We start from the raw sequence: 24,394 nt of genomic DNA, 5'->3' as shown, positions 1-24,394 counted from the left end.
TGCTGATGTTTGGTGTCTACTTTGATGTCCTTTCTTTCCCTTTTCAATTCAGTTAGTTTACCTGGAAATTCTGCGTTGAGTCGTAGTATCACTGTAACACACCTTACACTGACAGACACACACACAAACACGCGCGCGCGCACACACACACACACACACACACACACACACACACACACACACACACACACACACACACAGTATTAACATAGAAGGAGGACACTGTCGAGTCTGACTGGTTCAGCCAGTGTTGTCCTTCTGCCACACCCCCAAGCTACAAAGCAACTCACCCAAACACACACCGACACGCACATGCACACGCACACACACACACGCACGGGCAAACACACACAGACTGCTAAGGGTGTGTCCATGTTGGTCTATGTATTTAATAGTTGATTTGTACTGAATTATTTTGAATTATGCCGTACTCTTTTAATGGCTGTTTTCATCTCTATAACAACAGCTCTATCTATAAATCTGTTGCATTACAAAAAAATAACTTCATAAACACACACTGTTCCTCTGAGAAGGAACACACAGTTGCTGTCACACCCTGTTTTACATAGTTGTGCACTTTGAATTGTTGTGCCATGATAATGTCCAGTGTACTGCAGTGACACCACATACTGCTGTTTGTCTCCATCAGGACATTATAGTTAACACTGCTTCATGTTTCTCAGCTGCAGTGGTCTCTAAATAATGTTGATTTACATGAACTTATGTAATGGATGTGTGAGTATGTGTTTTGCGTGCATGTGTGTGCGTGTGTGTGTGCGCGCGCGTGTGTGAATGCCTGGGAGGTTATCTGAGGGGCGGGGCCTGTCCTCTGCAGGTACACAGGTTGGGCGTGAAAACAAAAAGTGAACGTTCCGGATGATGAGCCCAGTGGCGCTGTTCCGGTGTCTGTGAAGGGGAGGCTCTGACATTGAAAAGTCGGTGTGGAATCTTGACACACGACACACACACCGGAGCGAGCAGAGGACACACACTCACACACAGCTGAGGTTCACCTGTCCCGCAGGAATTGTTTTCTTGTCAGAAGCCACTTACATGTCACCATGTTTAAGAAAAAGAGCAAGTCCACCGCTATAACGCAGCCCAAAACAACGTAAGTACACTTTCTTTTACAACAAGCTGTGGCGTCTTCTGGATATGGTTTAGCTGAGTTTAAAATCATACGGAACTCTACTGTACTGACTTTATCCTTCCGTTTGTCTTTACTTCAGGAGTAACATAATAAGTAGGCCTAACGCTGCATGTTGTCTTAATCTTTTATCATTGATTCTGTACGAACTTCTTCCATCCAAATACACTGTGGTAATGGATAGAATACTGTGGACAGTATGTTCAATAAATGACATTTAAATAAGATGAATTAATGCTAGGTGAATTCCATACTTCCCGAATTAAACATCAAATCACATTTATTCAGAAAACACCGTAAGTTTCAGAGAAATCATGGTTTATATTTGCGGACAGGCAAAGTTAGTTATATTTAGTATTTTTTTAAATGGAGTATGGTGCGTTTTCTGAACAAGAGAATAAGGTGTAACTTGTCGTGGAATAACTAAATGCAAACTACTAAACTACTAAAGGTTGTTTTTGCCTATCAAACATCAACTTTCTGGTGTTTGACGTGTCTGGTGTCAATTATTTATTAGGATGTGATGTACTTGGATTAGCTGGTGTCCGCATGAACTGCGTTTAAGGAGAAATGTAAATAAAATTACAATTGTAAACTAGAGTGCACAAAGTGTGCTTTAAGTCAAGTGAGGGTGTGGTTGATAGGCAGTGTAGTAAAGTTGCTGTAACTGGTTGGATAAGTATTGGGCTGCCCTCCTTTAAAAGACAATGTGTGAGGAATTGCTTGCAGCCTCTCCCACAATATTCCTGCACCAAGCCTGGAAATGATAAAGTGTAATGGTGAGGCTGAAGTTGGCTCATGAAATCATTATCTCTAGCCTGCTCATTTTCATTTCAACCAAATGTCCCACCTTCAACCTGCATTTAACACAGTGGAGCACATCATGCTCCTTGTCACTCAACAGGCATTAGGGGGTCAGGGGCCCACAAAATAACAACCTTTGGCGTTGAATACCAACAGACAGACTAATCTTGTGTTCAAATAGTAATCCCTAGTGTAAGGTGTGTTCCTCCCACTGTCACACCTGCCATTAAGAGATAAGTAATCCACTATCTTCCTCCAGAGGACTCATGCACCGGCAGTAGATTTATTTTAAGATGCCTAGTTAAAGAAGTTCACTGATTTATATGCAGTTTTGTATCTGTATTGGTTTCTACTCATCAGGCAACAATGAGGATGCCATAGGGAAGATAAGACATTATTATAATGACTGCTTAAAAACATCTGTACCCTGATAACCACCAACAGAGAGTGATGGAATCCGAATAATGCAGCTCCACCCTGTTCATTCTCTTCATGCTGCTCTTCATATTCAGGTTTCAGTTGGTGCATGAAAAAATATAAACAAGAACGCTGTGATCTCCGGCAAACTGTCAGTGTGAGGCGGTCTAATGACAGCCTCAAGTTGAAGCATGAGATCCGAAGATGGCCGAATAACCAAAGTCTCAGAGCTGGGGATTAGTACCTATCTTTGCATCCAATCAGTAATAAGGTGTAATGCTCATTTGGGCCTGTTGGAATAATTTGACTTGCCAGATGTTTTTTTACACAGAACCATTTGGAAAGGTGACGCAAGAAACTGTTCCGAAAATGGCAGGCACTTAAAAAAATACTTGGATGGCAGGTGATTGGATGGACCATTTGTCCATTGCTGTCTTTCACAGGCTAACTTCAAACAGTCAGATCAACTGTAAGAGAACACTACCACCATTGGAGCGCGTTGGTCACTAAAAATCTTACCAAAGCCAGTTGAGAGAAGAGTGAAATTCAATTAAATTTAAAATGTCAATGAAATATACTCTCCAGTTCTGATATAACCGATGCTATGGCAGCTATGCTAACCTCTTGAGGAGCCGTCAATGTTGATTTCAAATGAACAGCCACTTCTCCAGCTGGTTGTCACACCTAAACCACGTCCGTACACCCACGCTCATAGGACACTGATTGGTTTGATGCCTGTGTGGTCGACCACAAGCACATAGCTTTAAGAGATAAGCAAGATGAAATCCATCATGATCTCATGATCATGCGAATCCAGCTGCCTCATAAGGTAACACAGGGTTTTTAACTTCAAATCTCTTTGAAATATATCTTCTCTCCTTATCTAGACATGGATGGATTACTGAAAAAGCCTACTATGCACAGACTCAGGGGTTCAAGCTGTTAAAAGGACCACCAGAGTCATATAAGGACCACAAAGAGGTGTAAAAAAAATTAACCAGAGACAAAAACTGACTCTTATTGATGCAGCTGTGTCATTTTCAATGTGTTGGTTTTGCTATTATGTAAGAGGGGCGGGGGTCCTTTTTAAATGTCTCTGCCCTGGGGCCCATTGTCTCATAATCTGTCCATGTATCATGAGCAACATATGGATGGAGAGCAGTCAGCTGAGATGGAGCAGGGCTCCATGGACAGCAGCAGCCCTCCACACCCTCTGTGATTTCATGCTGAAACTTTCTGGTTCTAATTTGACCCTATCCCCGTGGAAACATCTGAGTTGTGTTTCTCAAGCTAACGTTCCAGTGCCAGTTCCTTCCCGGAATCAACATAAACACACTCAAAACATTGACGTAAAGCCAATTGGCCTCCCTAGAAATCATTGACAACATGTTTGGAGCACAGAATACATGGTAGAGCAGGTAGAATTATTGTAGCACTGCTCTCAGTTGCTTGAATTACAGTTAAAAAAAAAAAGAATTACTCTGAGAATCAACACAAGTAACTCTTTCGAATAATGTAATAATTATCTATTGACTTTGATCACAGTCAGTGGGACTGCTAAACACTCCACCAAGGCACAGATAATTCATCTGTTCTGAATTTTAGAACAACAACATCTCAACTTTGAAAGCCATGACTTTTCCGACACATGTTCTCTACTTTATCTGATTAAAGCATGCAAGGAAATAACACTGGTAACTGTGCATATGCCTAGTATTTAACAAGCAGCTGATGTTCTTTTTGTCCTCATGCATTGAGTCTTTTGGTAGCAATCCAAATGGGATATAGGGGACGTGCAGTATATAGGGACTGTGCTTAAACAAGGACCTGTTGGACTGAGGGCTGCAGTGAGAGAAGAGAACAACATGTTTGCTATCATGAGTGAGTGTTCTAAGATGACAGAAAACCCCCTCAGGGTGTTTTTCATTAGGATAGGCTTCAACAGTCAAACTGCAAGCTGCTTCTGCAGAACTCTACAGTACATACCAGTTCAAACTTGTTCTGACATAAATAACCCTTATCAAATCCAGCAGGCGCTTCGAAATTAAAGTTTGCATTCTGCAGACATTAAGTAACCTATGTACAGATGGTGAATAGGTGTAAATGAGCGTGTGTGTGTGTGTGAGGAGATGGATAGTGGATTTGAGTTGATAGACATGGAGTGTTTTTGCTCTGCGTCTGTCACCGGCCCACAGACACACACACGCATGCACGCACGCACACACACACACACACACACACACACACACACACACACACACACACACACACACACATATCAGCCAATGAAATGGGCCATGTTGATGTCAGTCAGGCCCTGGTGCCAAACAACTCCTGAGGCAGTTAAAGAATAAAGGCAGATCTAACAGAAAGTTGGTTCCAGTGCTCCATATTAACACTATACGCTCTGTACATCATGAGTGATACTGTGCTTTAGAGGAGCACTTGAACATGCACTTTGGCACACATTGCAGTGAGTGATAGTTATCACAGTGATTGGAAGAGGTGTGTCTGCTGCATGATATGAGGCAAAAACCTGCTCGTTGAGTTTCCTTTAATTCAGCTGTCTAAATCAGTATCCTGTCTCCAGTTCTATATCGTTATACATATTATATTGACTTATGTTCATTTGCATCCAGTCAGTCAGATACAATGCTGGCATTTATTATGATTCTCAGGAAAAAACTGTGAGTCATCATCCCGGTATGAAGATCCCAGGGGAAATGTTGAATAGAAGCAGGTTATGACTCATCAAGTAATTACTAGTCATAGAACTAGCTCATAGCTGTAACTGTAAACAGACATCAGTACAGTACAGTACAGTACATATCACAGTATAGTTAAAAGTACTGCTCAGATGAAATTAGTCTGTAAATATTAGGGATGTCCTGATCAAGTTTTTTGGCCTTGAGTCCTCAAACATATTCGCCTAAATGTTGAATCTGAGTATTTTGCCAACCTCAGTTTAGGTAATATGTTGTTTTGACATCAAACACTATCATAATTTGGGGTTTAATGATTTTTGTTTTTAAACCTTGCGACACATACAAAGATGAAAAACCATTACATTCATTGGGCAGACACTTGTCCAAGGCAACTTACAATTATTACGTTGAAATTAATTATTTTTTAAATTAATATTGATTTTTTAGTCTATAAGATATTCAAAAATTATACAATTATAATAAAATTGGCCAGACGATCAACAAATCAATTAATTATATTTTTTTCAGTATAACCATGTGGCACCAGTTGGTATTTTAAAATTTTCCATAATGCACACAACGTACAAAAGTCCTAGCTGACCATTTAAGCAACAACTCCAATTGAATGAATGACATTTCATTGACATCATTGTGTTCATATCCTTAAATGTAGCAGCTGTGGCTGCTATCTCCAATGGTAATGGACATGGGAAAATCACCTCTCTGTATTTGTCTTCCAGGGCTCCGTCAACAGAACTGACCGCTCTGATCGAGAAGCTGCAGAAGAATGCTGATAAAGTGCAGAAGAACATCTATGACGTCGAACAGAACCTCAACAAGGTACAATCTGATAAAGCAGTCTCCAAAGGCCTCAGATATCTGTTAATGCTGACAATCTCCAAATAAACAGAGATATTGCCACTTAGAGGGGCAGTAAGCAAGTGTGGAAAATACTGTTGATTGTTGAATCTCATTCCCAGGATGTAAATGCAGATGCCACCTACCAAAAGTGCCAGTACTTAAAGACCTGGTTATGAAATCAATTCTCTCCAGAATTGCTCACCAACGCTAACATGCACGAGTGGCCCGCCCATCTCTTTCTACTCAGGACACCATTACTCCACTATATCTTTACATGGCAAATTGTTGTGCGCGGCTATATTAATTTTCAAAATCTGATATATTAACTTTACCTCTGGGAAAAATACGTAATATCTTTGGGTTCGAGATTTTACATACCCTACAGAACCTACCCTCTGCATCAAGATGGTAAATGATCAGAGTTCAACCAGAGTTCAAAGAGTTAAAAAATGATTAAAGCATAAATTCATCTCTTAAATTTTGAATAAGCCTACAAGTAAGAAGCTTTGCAAATAGCAACATGAGTACCTTATATTTAGAGTACTCCTCCCATCCCAATCAGTTCAATCTGATTAAAACTATAACAGGTTGGTGTAATAAAACAAAGATTTCTATATTCATAGTTGAATAGTTGAGATGAAATGTATTTTTTTGTAAGTTATAAGTTGGAAGACTTTCAAAAGACAGACAAAAAAAAAAAAGACAAAAGAACAGTCTAGTAGGGGTCAGAATCAAAAAGACTGGACTACACTACCCACACTGCAACTATCTTTCATTGGATCCTTTCATACTGTAGCAAGAGCAAGTAAGAGTTGTTTGTTCCGTTGTTATTCATTTAACCCTTATGCTCTCCCAACTGATCTAACAACATGGGTGAGGGAAGTGTGTGTGGAGGGCAACAGATATCTCTTTAATGCTCTGTGTTGTGCTTTAGTCTCCAAGTAAAGTTTTTTCGAAATCACTCGGTTTGACAAGTCCATTTCAAATTAAAATCGTACTTCAAATGCAGCTACTGCCATCATGTGGCACTTGTACCTTACTACACAAGACAGTTGGCTAAGACATTAACGCACACAAACCTGCAGTAACTGAAAGAGACAATAACATTTATATTGAATTTATCAAACGGAAATGCAAAATATGCTTAGTTGGCATGCACATTATTTATCCACCCTTGTTTTTTTGCCCTGGTCTTTTTTTTTTGTATGTGACCAGCACACCCCTGGCCATTTTACCAGATACATGGCTTTTATGTGACTACCTGCTTTTAGTTGAGGAAGTCCCTCTCTTAACTAAACCTTGCCTACATATTCCTTTTCACTCTGAATCACATTAGTGACGACACTCTAACTTCATTATCACTGTGACTTTAAAGCAATTGTAAAATAATGTAAAGGAGAAAAGACTGAGAACAGACATAAAATGTTCACCTAGTGTGTTTATTCAGTTGCTGTTTGTGTTTTCTTTGACATTAAATATTAGCCATCCAGCTGACCCCCAATATGTTTTTTCTCCAGGATGTGAGTAAGATTAATGAGGGGAAGCCGACACTGTATCAGGATGACACCAACAAGCGAATCCTCAACTCTCTGGAGCTGCTCACTGGCCTGGATGAGGATGCCGTCGATGCTAAGCGCCTCCAGCATCCACAGGCTGAGATGATAGAACAAGAGTGAGTCGTACTCTCCTGCTCCTGGGCTTCTTCCAATGCTTAAAGGCTATACTGTGCTATGTGACAAAATATTTAACCTACTTTATCCACAAGAGGCCTTGTGTCAGATGATGACTGAAATGCCATTTTTGGGTGAACTGTTCCTTTAACATTGTTCATGGAGAAAGTGTTGAGTTTGTATTTAGTGGGAAACACAAGAATTTAGAAAATGAAGCCACTGAGGTAAATAAACCATTATGTGATGATTTACAGTAATAAGTGAATGAAAGGAGTATTTGTGAGATCAGCAGAGTGGTGAGTATGACACGATTGTGATGTTTTACTAATGAAAATAAATCTGAACTATTATAGCATGCATTGTTCTTTTTACCTCACAACTGTTACCTGGCCTTTATTGGGGATGCAAATATATTATGGTACCATCCACAGGCGCTCATGGTTAGAAGAGCTCATAGTTGTCTCAGTCAGAATACAAGTTCAGAAAGAAATATCATTAGATTAGATTAGATTAGATTGTACTTTATTTATCCCTTGGGAAGGTTCCCTCAGGGAAATTGAGGTTCCAGCAGCATCACAAACACTGACAGTACAGTAAAAAAGTAAAAAGAAAAGCACACAGAGTTCAAATAGACAAAAAGTAGAAGTAAAAGCACAAAAAGAGCACAGTTGTGTGTAGGACAGGTACAGTGCAAGTATAAAAATATAAATACAAAAATATAATAAATATAATAATATAAGAAAAATGGTACATTGCACAGTAGATATTGCACAGTTATTGTTGTTATTGCACAGAGATATTGTACAGTTATTGTAGTTACTGCACATTTACAGCACTACAGATCTAGGTGTTCAGGTCATGTTGAATGCACCTTCCCCATCCCCACTCTCCTGCTACTCCTCCCCCTCCCACCAAGTGCAGATTTATAGAGTTTGATGGCTCATGGGACAAAGGAGTCTTTGAGTCTGTCTGTTTTGCACTTAGGGAGGAGCAGCCTGTTGCTGAGCTGGCTTCTCTGTGCACTGATGACAGTATGCAGGGGGTGGCTGGCATCATCCATGACAGCCAGTAGTTTTTTCAGTGATCTCTTCTCTGCAATTGTCACCACAGAGTCCAGCTTTAAACCAACCACAGAGCCAGCCCGTCTGATCAGTTTGTCCAGTCTGGTGGAGTTCTTTTTTGATGTACTGCCACCCCAGCATACCACAGCATAGAAAAGCACACTAGCGACCACAGTCTGGTAAAACATCCGCAGGAGTTTCCTGCAGACGTTAAATGATCGTAGCCTCCTCAGGAAGTACAGTCTACTCTGGCCCTTTTTGTACAGGTGGTCTGTGTTGCATGACCAGTCCAGCTTGTTGTCCAGCCACAGCCCGAGGTACTTGTAGTTACCTACAACCTCCACCTCATCACCCCTGATCAGCACCAGACGTGGACATGGTCTGGACTTCCCGAAGTCCACGACCAGCTCCTTGGTTTTTGAGGTGTTCAGCTGCAGATGGTTCTTCTGACTCCAGACAACAAAGTCATTTACCAGACTCCTGTACTCATCTTCCATATCATCCCTAATACACCCCATGATGGCTGTGTCATCTGCGAACTTCTGGACGTGACACAGCTCAGAGCTGTAGCAGAAGTCTGAGGTGTATAGTGTGAAGAGAGGAGGGACCAGCACCGTCCCCTGAGGAGCTCCTGTGCTGCTGACCACAGTGTCAGACGTGATGTCCTTCAGCCTGACATACTGTGGTCTACCGGTGAGATAGTCTGAGATCCAGGACACCAGGCAGGGGTCCACTTGCATCCTCGGCAGTTTGTCCTGGAGGATAAGGGGCTGGATGGTGTTAAAGGCACTTGAGAAGTCCAGAAAGAGGATCCTCACTGTGCCACTTCCCTTATCCAGATGTGAGTGGGCACGATGTAGGAGATAGAGGATAGCATCCTCAACACCAACATTATTCCTGTAGGCAAACTGTAGGGGGTCCTGGGCATGGTGCACTTGGGGCCTGAGGAGATTGAGGAAGAGCCGCTCGAGCGTCTTCATCAGCTGTGATGTGAGCGCCACCGGTCGAAAGTCGTTCAGCTCGCTGAGCCGGTTCTTTTTCGGAACTGGAACGATGCAGGACGTTTTCCATAAGGTGGGCACCTTTCCTAGCTGAAGGCTGAGGTTGAAAACATGTTGGAGTGGCTCCCCCAGTTCAGCAGCGCAGGTCTTAAGCAATCGAGGAGACACCTTGTCAGGGCCTGCTGCTTTCCTGGGGCGAAGCTTCATCAGTTCTCCCCTGACCTGATCTGCAGTTATGCAGGGAGGAGGCTGAGGTGAGAGGAGAGGGGAGGAGGGAACAGCACTGTTGTTGTTGTTGTTGTTGTTGTTGTTGTTGTTGGGGATCAGTGGTGAGAAGGGGGGGGAGAAGGGGAGGAGGAAGGAGGGGACATCATGACTGCTGTGCTGAATTTAACGAATGTTACCCCAGAAACCCATTCTGTATTGTCTTTTGTTTGTGTGTCTTCAGCATGAAGCAGCTGCGTGACAGAGTGATAAAGCTGAGAGAGGATCATGACCATATCTACCACCTGAGTCGCACTGAGGGGAAGCCCAGCATCAACTGGGGCAACATGATGGATGATAAACTGGTAGGAATCATGTCACAGGGTGCAACTGTGGACCTGACAAAGATCACACTCAGAAGTTGTTGATGCTGTTTGATGTGTGGTTTGGAACAATATTAGAATATATCTTGATATTAGTATTTTCCTAATGTGTTGACATGGATTGTATTACATTTTTGAGAACTTGATGCACACAATGAATGCCGGCAGCCGAACTCAAACTGAGGATGTTGCAGTTCATGGTTGCGTCTTTACCCCTGAGCCCCAGTTTGTCCCTAATTAGGTTGTTTTAGCTAATTGCTTTGAATTTTCAGGCCAGAAGCTCCTCTCGGTAGTGTTAACGGCAGCAGCTGTTTCCACTGAAAATGCTCTGATAAACCCCAGCACCAAACAGTAGACAGAGTAGTGGTTTAACATAGTTAGCAGACAAATATTTTTCTCAGGAGTTGGAGGAGACCGAGCTAAAGGGAGCTAAAGGGAGAGTGAATGTTCGACTGACATTTATCTGCTGAATATAAAAAAAAATGTTGCTCTGTGTACGCAAGATGTTTAAATAGGCAACTGTTTGCTCACACATTAGGTGATAATATGTCTAAGGTTGAGTGTTCAGCTTGTTCTTCTGCTCCAAAGTGGCTGAAACACACAGTTAATGAAGCTTTAATTATTTAAGAAAGCTAGAGCACATGAAACATAAACAACTGGCTCGATCTGAAGACATACAGGGTGATAGGAGCCCTTCAGTATACATCAGGTCCAAAGATAATCAAGATAAGGAAATACCAAAATGGAAAATATACTTTGTTCATATTCATACACAGGAGATACAATGCAGTGCATTACATTTATTAACTTATGTGGGATGTATATTGTTCATTCTGGAGGCCTTCAGCTGTAATGCTATGAAGATTTAATTTCATATTTAGGTGAACAGTTCAACAGTATGATAGACAAAGTGAATTACAGCCAGACCAAGTTAAGTCCAAACTGTCAACATATGGTGGAGTGGACTAAGACGTATTGTTTTGTCTCCCTGCCCAGGCCAACCTGACCAATAAAGGCTTTGGAGAGGACCTGCCGTCTGTGGAGAATGAGGTGGAGGAACACAATATCTTCCACAGCGAGGTAGAGGCTCTGGCCCCTCACATCACCACCAGTGGAGACAAGGTAAGAACAAAAAAACAAAAACTGCTTGAGTTTCATGAGTGGTAATAATTGTGAAACTGTATTAGTTCATTTATATTATTGGTTGAGTTGGATATATTTCAACTGTTCAAATTTTCTTTTAATATTGTTTATATTGAAGAAAAAATTGCAATTACCAACCAAATGGAAGACATGTATACGTATATGTATATATGTATATACATATACATCATCGTGCTGCTCTCATGCTGATTTGAGCATGTTCTTAATGTCGAGTTGACCAGATTGCTTGATCAGGACTACTTGTTGTAAAAATTGCTTAACATAACCATCAGTTTTAGCAGTGATGTACAATAAGTAAAAGTTTTCTCTGTCATATATAACTGACATGAGCCTAGACTTGTTTGGCTTGTTCTCACTCTCCCTGTTTGCTCTGTTTCTACAGGAATACGTCAGTGGCCTCCAGATGAAGTACAACAAGTTGCTGGTAATAAACCCACACACACACATTCACTCTATAAGCCTTCAGGTGTATGTGTATACTTTGTGTGTTTATATATTATAAACTGGTTCTTGCCTGTCATCATGTTTGAAAATCTACTGGTTATAGTTTTAAGTTTTTCTTTCTTTCCCTCGAATAGGCCAGTTCCACCGCTCGTCAGCGCAACCTGCTGAGCCTGCGGGACTACATGCAGCGCTGCACCAATGAGCTGTACTGGATGGACCAGCAGGCCGAGGAGAGGCTCAACTATGACTGGAGCGATACCAACCTGGGCTACCCTGCTCGCCAGAGGCAGTATGAGGTAGCTGAGGGGATGGCCACACACACTGCATATATACATTTTGAATCAATGCATACGGACACGGCCATGTAAATCAAACATGATATCCAGTTAACTCAGAACATCTGTCTCATCCCAACAGAACTTCATCAGCAAATGTCTAGAGTCCAAGGAGGCCACCATCACCAAGCTGAATGACGATGGAGAGAAGCTGATTGCCTCTGACCATCCAGGGAAGAATGTCATTGCGGTAAACGATCATCCATGTACTTAACTGGGTGAGGTGGGGGGTAGGAGGACATAAGGCAAAGACAGTGCATGAGATGAGAAGGTAGTTATTGTAGACTGGCTGCTCACCATCATGGTCATCATGACTACTAAAATGCTATTGTTCCTCTGAGTCAAATCTAAACAAAGACATGATACACATACTTTTAGATTAAGTGTGACTAACACTTCTTCTGGATAGTGTGAGGTCCATCGCGAAGATCATAAATCTTCTTAGAAATCATAGAAAGAAGACACTCCAAATAACTTCCCTGAGTATCAAAGTAATCCAGTGGTCATTGACTAGCCATGAACAATAATAGTTGAGACATCATCTATTACTGGAATATTACCGTTTTTTCAGGTTGCACTATCAACTATTTTTGACATTACTAAGGCTCAGAATGTGTCAGCATGGTTCTTATACTCCAGGCTGACACTCTCCTCCATTCGTATACTGAATGATGTTTGCCCTGTGTTGTGTCAGGGGGTTTGGGTGGGCGCAGCGGGTAAGATGCCCACAATGTCAGCACAAATAATCACTTTATTTTAGAATATTTTTTTCACTTTAATGACAGGCATATGAGTATTCCATTTGAGAATGGGAATAACAACTTTTTGCTCGTTTGACTATTGTAAAGTTTATGTAACAAGAATGAATCAGAAATGCTTCAATATCTTTTATTATTCTATATCTTTACATATAATAATTTACTTCCATCCAGCACTGTAATGATAATTACAAAAACCCAACATGTGTAGTATAATCACTCATACTGTACAGTACTGTGAGGGTTCCAGTTCTCCATCTCTAAACACTAATAACAGGACACCTGGGTGGCTTTCAACTGAAATTTCAGTTAGCTGTGTTTGGAATGATTATTTGCATGACATTTACCATCGTTCTGTCTTAAATATGGAGTATGAATGAGAAAAGAGTTCCTGAATTTGGAAGATGTGGTCATCGGTGCATTTTGTGTGAAATTAATGAAGAATGTTTCACAATTTGGTCCAAGTACACTGCTGTTTCACTGACTGTGTGAAGAGTTTTGGTCAATGCATGTATTGTACTTTAAATGTTACTTCAGTTTTACTAATGCCCATATACATTATTGTCTGTCAGGCTCATATGGAGGCAGTCCACGCTGACTGGAAGGAGTACTTGAACCTGCTCATCTGTGAGGAAAACCATCTCAAACAGATGGATGAGTACCACAAGGTGAGACACACACGACAGTTGAGCACTCATACACTGCACACTCAAACACACATTTAAACAGGTAAAACTCATCAGTGTCTGTGTGTGTATCCTATGTGTGTATCCAGTACCACAAGGAGGCTCGTGACACTCAGGACCTGCTGAAGCGGCTGGAGAAAGATGTTAGCCAGAAGTACGACCCAGAGTTTAAAGATGTGTATCAGATGGAGGGTCTGATCCAGGAGTTAGATGTGAGTTTTTCTTTATCTGTACATGGATACATCTCCAACTCTCAAACCACTGACTCCTTCTACAACACTGGAAAATATATTTTTCTGTGTGTTTGTGTGTGTGTATGTAGGACCAAGCCAAAGCCATGAACCACTTTGATGAACGGGTCAGTGCTCTTCAGAAGCGCAGCCTGCAGGTTGTGCCTCTAAAGTACCGCCGGGAAACCCCCCAGAAGCTGCTGCCAGTGGAGGCTCTGTGTGAATATGACACAGACGATGTAAGTAGTGTGTTGATGAATGCTGATATGAACAGTTTTTGAGTGACTCGGCATTTGTTGTTCATTTTTAAATGTGAGAAACCAAAAAATCGTTGTCATTCATTCATTCAAACTTTTATTTAACCCTCAACATTATTTTTAAGCCTCGAAAAACACAACTTTATTTCTAAGTATGAGACTTCAGTGTTTCCCCAAAAGACTGACTCTTAGACCAACATATGATAATGTGGTGTTGCACCAATAAGGATTAATTCAAACTTAGATTTGGTTTAGTCATAGAGCAGTTATACACAGTTTAACAGCAAGTAAACTGGACTTAACTAAATCCCAAAATAATATTTTGTTTCAGTATTTGTTATTACTGTTAATTGAAAAATCATGCCAATATTCTTTTTCAATATATATTATTTTGAAGGCGTTACATAAATATTCACTGCGGTGGACACCATGAATCACAAGTATAAAAAGTGTTCCAATCCTTTTATCTCAGAAAACCAGACAGGTAAAAACAGAATTTCTTAACGTGTGAATCTTGTTTCTGTGACTGAAAATACAACTGTCCACTCCAGTGGACATTATGCGCCAAAAGGGTATATTCTGCCTATTGGACCTATTTATTTTGCTAAAATCCGCTTATAGTTAGATAAAATCTGAAGAATAATTAATATTGCAGCATTCTTCACACCCCAAACTGAGCTTTTGGAAGACTGTCTGCAGAGTGGATAATCCTGAAAATGCCAACCACATGATGGCTTGAGTGTGGACAAAATGGAGCTCTTAAAGAAATGCTACCATATGGGCCAGACAGGGTTGGGGACTTGGCAGTCTGTCCCCTCGAGTTGAGGGGACAACTTTTTTGTCACCTCTATCCCTCTGTGAAATATTAATAGACCCAGTCATTTCATAGACCTGTTGTCATTAATCTTTATCTTTATTTGGTCAGATGATTTCACAGTCATAAAATAGTGATGTTATCATGTCTCAGTACAACAGCACAGGAGTTAAAAGCAAGTGACATTGTGAGTTGGTCTGTATGAAAATACATTATAGGTTATCATCATAGAGAGTTTTAACTATCTCGGACTCAGCAGAGAAAGTACTGTCCCAGTGCTGAACACATGTTGACCCCATTGCACAGTTCAGTTGTTTTCAGGCCAGTAGAGGAAGAAGAAGAGATTTAGCTGTTTTACTCCTGGTACAGAATTGTTTTCTTACTTCTGATTTCCTCTTATGGAATTTTCTCCTAACTGTACTACTTCCTGTGTCTTTGTCATCTACTTGTCTTTCTGTTCGGCAGTGACCCCATTTTCATCTTATCTTTATTTTATGTTATTTTTTCTGTCACTGGCTGTCAGTGCTCTAATCCCAGGATGTTCCCTGCTATCAGAGTGAATGACTAAGCACTCTCCCTTTGCTTTACCTTTTCTAAATACTAGGCCTGTAACTTAAGGGTTTTGTGGTGAAATGTATTCAAATCCCTTCAGAAGAGAGCCAAGGCAAAGACTTTGAGGATGTTGTTTCAAATCCCTGAGGATCAGAACACAGGGAATTTGAAGAAGTCTGAACTTGGACTATAAAGCCTGTGAAGCAAAGCTCTTCATGTGTAGGTTGTCTCTTGACCTCACTGATGTCAGGTTTTCAATTAAATTAAATTAAACTAAATTTACCAATAAATAATTCTATTTCATTATTATGTTTAAACTATGAAGTCATCATTGAATTTTAAAATGGAATCTCAACATTTATGTGTCTCTTTGATTATTAATCTGTCAACCAAGTTTGGATGAAAGCTGTGTGTGTGTTGTGTCTTGAATGTGATTGTTTTATTGTGTGCAGGGTCAGATTTTGCGTGGGGAGAGGTACACTCTGCTCCGGAACAATGGGAGCAAATGGGACGTGAAGGATGCGCATGGACGTAAATTCACTGCTCCAGCCGTCTGCTTCATGATCCCCCCCACTGACCCCGAGGCAGTGGCCATCGCTGACAAGTGAGTGTGTGCGGACATGTACACATGTGCGTGCAAGAACTACATTCACTGGATGACAAACTCAGTTGTATTTTATTTTTGTGAAGTTATAGTAGTAATAACTTTTTCTATATTGTGTACTTGCAGCATGGCCAGCCAGCAAAAAGCCATCAAGCAAAAAATGGCAAGCAGCAAGGGAATTCTGCAGAAACGCTACGATGAGCTGAGGAAGGCGAGTGGGACCGGCACAGCTACAGGTACAGGACACTGTACACATTCTGCTGTGTGCAGATTTTAGGAAGCTTGTCATGTCTTCACACTCAAACAACTTGATTTATTTGTTTTCTGTAATTTGACAGTTTGATTTGGTAAAACGTTTTAATAACCATCATTAATGAATGGCAAATTAATAGTTGATTACACTTCATAGTAATTGTAAAGGTTGATAAACATGAGTTGCATCTTTTTAATGGCCATCCAAATAATGTTAATGGATGAACTACACAGTATTAATTAACCATTTAATAAAGTATTCCTTAATAAACAATAATAATAATAAAAAAACCTTCAACCTAAACTATTAAAGTGTTTCTATTCAGCTATGACTGATATGTATGAAATCTGTCAATAATTTGGCACAAAACAAAACTCTTGTCTGAAGATTTTATTGGAAATCATATGTGGAAGTCCTTGAGGACATGTTTTACTGCACAGTAAGTAGATGAAGCCAAATGATGGTGCTGATCATGTTGTGTGTGATTGTGTGTGACCTCAGACAAGCAGGAGCAGCAGTGCCGCCAGCTGATGGCCGGTCTGGATAAGGTTAGCAGTGACCTGGACAAACAGGAAAAGGCTATTTATTCTCGAGTGCGCCCACCACTGGAGCAAAGCAGGCCACTGCAGGACAGCACCGACCGCCTGCAGGATATGAGGGTAATGACTGCAACTTCATTCTATTGTTGTGTCTTCATGCTGTTTCACACAACTCCTCAATCTCCCAATTTAGCTCCAACATTTTAGAGTGAGTATTTATGCATTTTAAAATTCACCAACCCACACATTTCCCTTCAGGACATTGCTACTGCTGTCAGGAGGATCGAGCCAGAGAAGTCATCTAAAGTGCAAGAAGCAAAGAACTTCTTGGTCTCAACCCCAAATTGTGCCAGCGCTCCTCAGCTCCACAGCAAGGTGGATGGAGCCAACAAAAAGTACACCAAAGTTGAGCAGCTTCTTCAGTGCTCTCAGGAGAAGTAAGGGACTTGATATTTATCTCAACTTGGTTGTTGTTTGAGTAATATTCCTCATGTTTGTCTGTTTCTATATTGCTTTAAATGTGTACAAATCACATGTGCTAAATAAAATGCTTTTCTGCTCACCCAATAACTGCACACACCTTTGTTTTAGACTGAAGAATTCCAACCAGCTGGAGAATTCCATCCAAAATGGAAAGAATTTTCTGTCCACCATTGAGAACAAGCTGGCCAGGGAGGAGGTTGCTCCAGCTGAAATCTCATCACTCGAGAAAACACAGCGTGAACTTGCAGTAAGATGGCTCTTTTGTTCTTTGGCACACATTACAATCACATCCCATGCTGACTGAAAAGGGGGAATAATAGTAAATGCTGTATTCTGGGTCAAAATTCAAGATTAATATTTCATTATTTTATTATTTTACAACAAGGTTGTATAACAAGATAAAGTTTGTAGTCACCAGAACACAAAATATGTAGGGGGGTTCTATTGCTAAAAGTTAACAAGAAGAGGGCACCGGAAAAATAAAAATGCCATGCAGTTATTTTGTATGTGACTGCTGATGACATCATATAATTTGTGATGTGCACACTGGTGAACTCTCTGGCAGATAATATGGCGGCGTCTTAACATTAGGAGCTAGACATCTGGAAAACATTCCACCCAGCTGGTTTGGCTCGCTGGTTGGGAGATGCTGTCGGCAGAGATCTGCTCAGGGTCCACTACATTTACTCCCACCCTGCACTTCCCCCTTTGCTCCAGGGCCCCCTCACTAGTAAATTTAGCCATGTCCCTTGTGTATACAAGTGAAAAGACAGTGCCTCACCAGATACACAGTAAAAGATGAGTGGAATTATTGCATACATGCAAAAATTTTATTAGGTGGTGGATCTGAGGTATAAACTCTAAAGCCTCCTCACTCTCTTTCATTTTATCATTGACATATTACTGCATATATTGACTGAGTCTTTCTTGCTCATCCGGCAGGATGCTGCCTCAGACCTGAGGTCCAAGAGGTCCCTTATTACTGACACAGAGCAGAACCTTCACTTGGCCAAAAGCAGCTGTGACAACATGGCCACCAAATTCCAAGAGCACTGCCCAGACATTGAGAGGCAGCAAGCGGAGGTCCAGAAGCTCAACAAGCGCTACAACAACCTCAACAAGCAGCTCGACTCCAGGTGAGAGGGTCAGGACAAGGACAAATCTGTGCATCAAAACTTACGGGAAAAAAAACATATCACATAGACCTTTACATAAGATCTGCACAATGATCTCTCTTGCTGTGTGTTGTAGGTCTCAAAGCTTGCAGAGAGCAAAGATTTCGTACAACAATTACCGCAATGATTATGAAAATCTGAACAGCTGGTTGTCTCGCGTCCCAAACTACGAACCCCGTGAAACTGATGACACGAGACAAGTGGAGACCAAGCTGAAGAATCAGAGGGTAAGACTAATGAGCAGAAACAAGACCATACTCATATTCATGCTCCGCATATTCCTGATAAAGAGGAATATTCTGTCTGTCAGTGGTGCTGGAGAAAAAAAGCTTATAGCAACTTTTCTGTCACATACAGAACTTGCTCTCTGATCTTGCAAGAAAGGAGTCGGACTTGAACAACGTCTCCAAAAATGCTCAGCTTTACCAACAAGCTGTCAGAGTAAGTATTCTACATTCAACATTGACTTTACCACGACACACAACCTTTAATTTGCAGAAATACAAAAAAGATGAAAGTTTGATTATTGGTTTACCTATTCTTCTTTGTAGGACTATGAGAATGAAACTGAGAAGTTCAGATCTATCCTTGACCTTGACGATGGAGTTGTATCTCAGACATACAAGAGGAGCAGACTAGAATCACCTGCATTGGTTGTCAAGGCAGAGGTGAGGCACAACAGTCAAGCTATCGTGGCATGTCACTGTCAATTCAGTCAAAACATTATATCTTCTGTAAGTGACTGTACTTGTAACTACACAGCAAAGACACACAACCTGTTCATAACCTCTCCCTTCAAATGGAGCTCAGTGCATGTGCCTAACATATATGTAAAACACAGCTGGCCTACTGTTGGTCATTCTCAGCATAAATTAGCCATTGCCAGCAAAAAGGTACCCCAACAATTTAGTATTGCACTTCCATAAAGAATAAACAAAAGCAATCGAGACTGATATACCCTGACTTCTAGTCCCTAGTGTAAATCATGGCACCAGAAACCCTGGTACCTACATTTCCCACCATGCCTGATAAACACCACATCTTTCCAACACCACACTCCCAGGTTGTAGCACAGCCTTTCTGTTAAGAAAGATTTAAAGTCTCAGGCTTAAATCAAGAAAAGCCAGATGACATCAGCATGATATACTCACGGTGAATATCTTAGATTAGAACGCACCCCCAGAAATAGAGAGGACAATGTATGACTGATTTGACAAGCAGTAGTCCCTATGACGAGTAAGCTGATCTTCATGTATGCAATTAGTGGAGTTCCCTTGTAATCTGAACAGGTGACTCTGTCACATATTTTTTTAAGTTACATATAACTTTAAAAACCTCAGGTTGCAAAGTCTGTAGAAGATCTGGGGGGGTATTCTCTAGTCAGCTGCAAAGCTTGAATATTCTTGGCCAAGGGAAATTTAAACTGACCTGCAGGGCATGTTTGCGTTTTATCTGCAGTTTTCAGGTAATAAGCATTAGATTGAGTTGTGCAGCACCGATTTAGGATTTACTGCATGTGCTTTCCATGACATGTTATTTCAATGTTTACAGGAAGCTGCTATTGAGGCTAAGTTTACTGAGGTAAATGCTGTGAGCAAGCAAAGGCTGCAGAATCTGGAGTTTGCCCAGAGTCTTCTCAACCAGGTAACATATTTTAACATAACAGTAATTAATAATAACAATAATAACACAATTTAAAAAACAATATTATAATAATGATTTCCTTTGTACAGCAACCTGACACCACTATCATCCAGTCTACAAATGTCCAGTCGGTCAATGCTTCTGCCCCAGGACAAGAGACATGGAGAATCAAGAAGCAGCTGGAGGATGAGATCCAAAGGAGGGAACAACTCGAGAAAGAAATTGAGACTATCCAGACTGACATCTATGTCCTTGAAGGACAGAAGCCCCAGGACACAATTGTCAAGAAGGAGCTGATCAAAAAGGTCGCTGACCCCCAGCTGGATGAGGAAGTCCATAAGGTCCAGCAGAAACTCTCGGAGGAGCGCCGCACTACCCATGTTTTGGAGAATGACCTCGAGGTACTTAAGTTGAAGCTACATGGCCTTGAGACAGAGGTCAAAGAAGGGGCACAGCAATACACTGTGAAGGAGGTCTTGCGTATAGAAAAAGACCGTGGTCAGGAGGAGGAGATGCGCAGGCTTCGGGAGGAGCTGGATGAGCTAAGAAGGCATAAGATGACGAAAGATACTGAGCTGATTGAGATACAAAAGCAGGTGACACTCCTGGCTGAGGAGAAGAACAGGGAACAGGAGGTGATCACTGAAGAGGAAGTGATCAAAGTCCAGAATGATCCCCAACTTGAGACAGAGTACAGAGTGCTCCTTGACAGGAAGCAGAAGGAAATGGATGGCAGGAAGCAGCTAGAGGATGAACTTCAATTTCTTCAGGAGAAGCTCAGAAGGATGGAGAAGGAGAAGGCAATGGCAGAGGAAAAGATCTCTATCAAGGAGGTGCTAAAAGTAGAGAAAGATGTTGCCCTTGAAAGAGAGGTAGAAAACCTCAGAAGGCAGTATGAAGACGAGAAGGCCAAACGAAGATCATCACAGCGGGAAAAGGCTGACCTTCATAGGAAAATTACCAGTCTAGAGGAGGAGAAGTCCAAAGTTGTCATTCAGGAGAAGGTGCGGGAGATCGTCCGCCCTGACCCCAAGGCTGAGAATGAAGTTGCCAATCTCCGGCTTGAACTTGTAGAGCACCAGAGGCGCTATAAAGATTCAGAGCTCCAACTTAGATCCCTGCAGGATGAACTGAACATGCTGAAGAACAGAGGGCCTCAAGTGGAGGTCAAAGAGATCATCAAAGAAGTCATCAAATACAAGACAGATCCGCAGACTGAAAGAGAACTGGAGAGACTTCGCATTGAAATTGTAGATAAAACCCACCACATTGAGAAATCTGAGATGGAGATCCGTCAACTTCGTGATGAGATTCAGAGATGGAGGGACACTAAACCCCAAGTGCAGACTAAGGAAGTGGTCAATGAAGTGCTGCAATACAGAGAAGACCCCAAGACCAAGGAAGAAATTGAGACTCTCAAAAGGAAACTGGCTGATGAACAGAGGAAACGCCTTGACCTTGAGAGAGAACGGTCAGCCCAAGAAGAGAAAATCAGACTAAGGAAAATGGATCTGTCTCAGGTCCGTGAGAAAATTGTTCATCAAGAAGTGGTCAAGATGGAAGAAGATGTTGTCCTCAGCTCAGAGTGTGTGACCTTCTCACAAAACATCAGCAATGAGCAGAAACAAAAGGAGATGCTGAAAACAGAGCTCTACCAACTGCAGAGACAAAAGGCTGACCTGGACATGCAACTGGAAGAACTGGAGCGTGAACGCAGGGCAAGGCGCGATGCAGAATTGGAGATCCAAAGGCTTCGGGTCAGACTTCATGAACTGGAGATCCGCGATAAAGAAAACCGTGAGAAAGTGACTGTCAAACAGAAGGTAGTCCTGCAGCAGGATCCCCAACAGGAGAAGGAACATTCCATCCTCAAACTTCAGCTGGAAGAAGAGAGGCACAAACGCACTCTGCTCGAGAAAGAATTGAATGCTCTCGTCCAGCAGCAGCTCACCCTGGAGAAAATGGATGTGAAGGAAAGAGTTGTCCGCACTGAGAAAATTCAAGTTGAGAGGGACCCAGAGGCCGAGTATGAGATTGAGAACCTAAAGAGGACTCTGGAGGAGGAGAAAAGGAGAAGGCGAGAACTTGACCAGGAGTTGACCACCCTGACCACCAGGTTCTCTGACATGGAGTTCTCTAACACCAAATCTTATAAAGAACTGGACTACATCCGTGATGAAAGTAACCGACTGCAGCAAGAAAACCAAAGGCTGCAGAATGAGATCCGCAAACTTCGCTCTGAGATTGAGATCACCACCAAAGAGACTCGTCTTATCACTGAGACAGCACCAAGGGAGGATGGAAAGAACCTGGAGTTGAGGCTTGATTCACTACAGAGGGAACTAGCAGAGCTCAGACGCATAACTACACAGAAGGATGAAGAAATCGAGAGGCTTCAAAAGAACCTTACAGCAGTGAGAATGAAGAAGGAACAAAGGGAGAGCCATCTCCGTAGATCTATCGTGGTCATTGATCCAGATACAGGCAAAGAGATGCGACCTGAAGAGGCCTACAAACTAGGGCTGATCGACTGGAAGATGTTTGTCAACCTGCAGAGCCAGGAGTGTGACTGGGAGGAGATTACAGTTAAGGGCCCCAAGGGAGAGTCCTCAGTTCTTCACGACAGAAAATCAGGGAAAAAGTTCTCCATCGATGATGCTCTGCGTCTCGGGCATATCACAGATTACAACCTTCAGCAGTACATTAATAAAGAAATCTCCATCCAGGAGTTTGGAGTAATGGTGTCGGGCAAGAAATGAATGCAAACAAGCAAGGGTAGCGCAGTATCATTTTGATTCTTCAATATTTCCTCTGTTACATTCCTGTTGATTAAAAATCACTTTGTTTCAATGTACTTCCATTTTGACTTCAATACTGTGGTGACTTGGCATTTTTTTTGTACTTTATTCATGATTCCTAAATGCACTCCGTATTTATTTGCTTATGCATATTTCGTTTTGTGGTACTGGCATCAATATATGGATATATATTGCAATTGTTACAGCCTAACATAACATATATAAAACATGATACATGATACACGTGATAAAACATAAAATTTTACGTGGTAGGCAAAGTTTTGGCAGCTGAGCTTTAATTTCTTACACTGGGTACTTGGGTAGAGAGCATATCTTTGATTTAATATTGCCATTGAAATTCACCAGGGTATTAAATGTATAATTTTTTTGTGGGGTTTCCCAGGTTTATCTGATGTGTGCTCTGCAAGCTTCAATAAAAGTCAAATCAAACTGGAAAAATGTGTCTGTTTTTTTGGATGTAATTTTATTATGGTGAAAAATAAGTAAAGGAAATGTACCATTTCATTCTGTTTAGGCCACTGTCTTAATGATAAGTGTCCTGTAAATATCGAAATAGAACACGTTGATAAAATGAGAACAGCTCTAAGACAGATACCTATAGAGCTGCAGTAGTCTCACTATTTGTTGGAAATGCTATTAAAAGTTCTGCTAATGTAAAAAGTAACAATTTGCCATAATTGGCGACCTGTTATCCTAATGATTATATATGTAGTCTAATCACAACGTTCCTTTGTTCAGTTCCAGCAGGGACACTGGTTGACTGTTATTCCGACTCTCCTCTCTGACTTCTTTCCTGTCTACTGAGGCAAAATGCCCCAAAACATACTTTTTTTTAAAAGAAAAAAGTGACAAGTTCACAACAGTTGTGAATTTGACTGTCCTTGTCCTTAGCTAATCCTAAATTATTATTTAAGCCTAAATAGTGTCACTTGTTCAAATGCCTGCTCAAAATGTATTACTTATGGGGGCTTGTGTCTGATCAGAAGCTATGTTCTGATCATATAATATTTGTAAGGACTGATATAGTGACAGTTAATATGCATTATTCTATGCAATTATAATTATTGATGTATTAACATGGACATCACTTAAAATGCTACAGCTGGTAAATATGGGGTTAATTTTAATTACTTTAAGCACTACTGGGAAGCATTTGAATTTGGCCCTTATCTTAAACTGTAATAATCTGTCATATTTCATTTGTTTATAATATTTTGTATTCGTAAACTTATCAAAGACACCTAGTGGAGTAAAAAGTAGACTACAATATTTTCCTCTGAAATGGTGGAGTAAAAGTGTAAAGTAGCCAAAAATGGGAATATTCATGTAAAATACAAATACAAAAAGGTACCTTTAATAATGTGATTAAGTACAGTTCTTGAGA

The 24,394-nt window shown here is 41.1% G+C and overlaps 1 protein-coding gene across 1 annotated transcript; it reads left to right on the top strand.

Moving 5' to 3' along the window:
• The first annotated feature begins 914 nt into the window (after nt 1-914).
• On the top strand, nt 915-23,045 carry ppl (periplakin). Its single transcript, XM_084372025.1, has 22 exons — nt 915-1,111; nt 5,814-5,913; nt 7,452-7,606; nt 10,115-10,235; nt 11,250-11,375; nt 11,800-11,841; nt 11,996-12,157; nt 12,279-12,386; nt 13,527-13,622; nt 13,730-13,852; nt 13,963-14,109; nt 15,946-16,097; nt 16,224-16,333; nt 16,852-17,009; nt 17,148-17,326; nt 17,481-17,619; nt 18,315-18,508; nt 18,624-18,774; nt 18,905-18,988; nt 19,099-19,215; nt 20,099-20,191; nt 20,281-23,045. Exons 1-22 carry the CDS (start codon nt 1,062-1,064, stop codon nt 22,948-22,950), a joined length of 5,277 nt encoding a protein of 1,758 aa, XP_084228151.1. The 5' UTR covers nt 915-1,061; the 3' UTR covers nt 22,951-23,045.
• Nucleotides 23,046-24,394: the final 1,349 nt, after the last annotated feature.

The sequence above is a fragment of the Pagrus pagrus genome (genome assembly GCF_965226575.1).
Source record: "Pagrus pagrus genome assembly, chromosome: 13".
Lineage (NCBI taxonomy): Eukaryota > Metazoa > Chordata > Actinopteri > Spariformes > Sparidae > Pagrus > Pagrus pagrus.
This window is presented reverse-complemented; position numbering and strand designations above follow the sequence as displayed.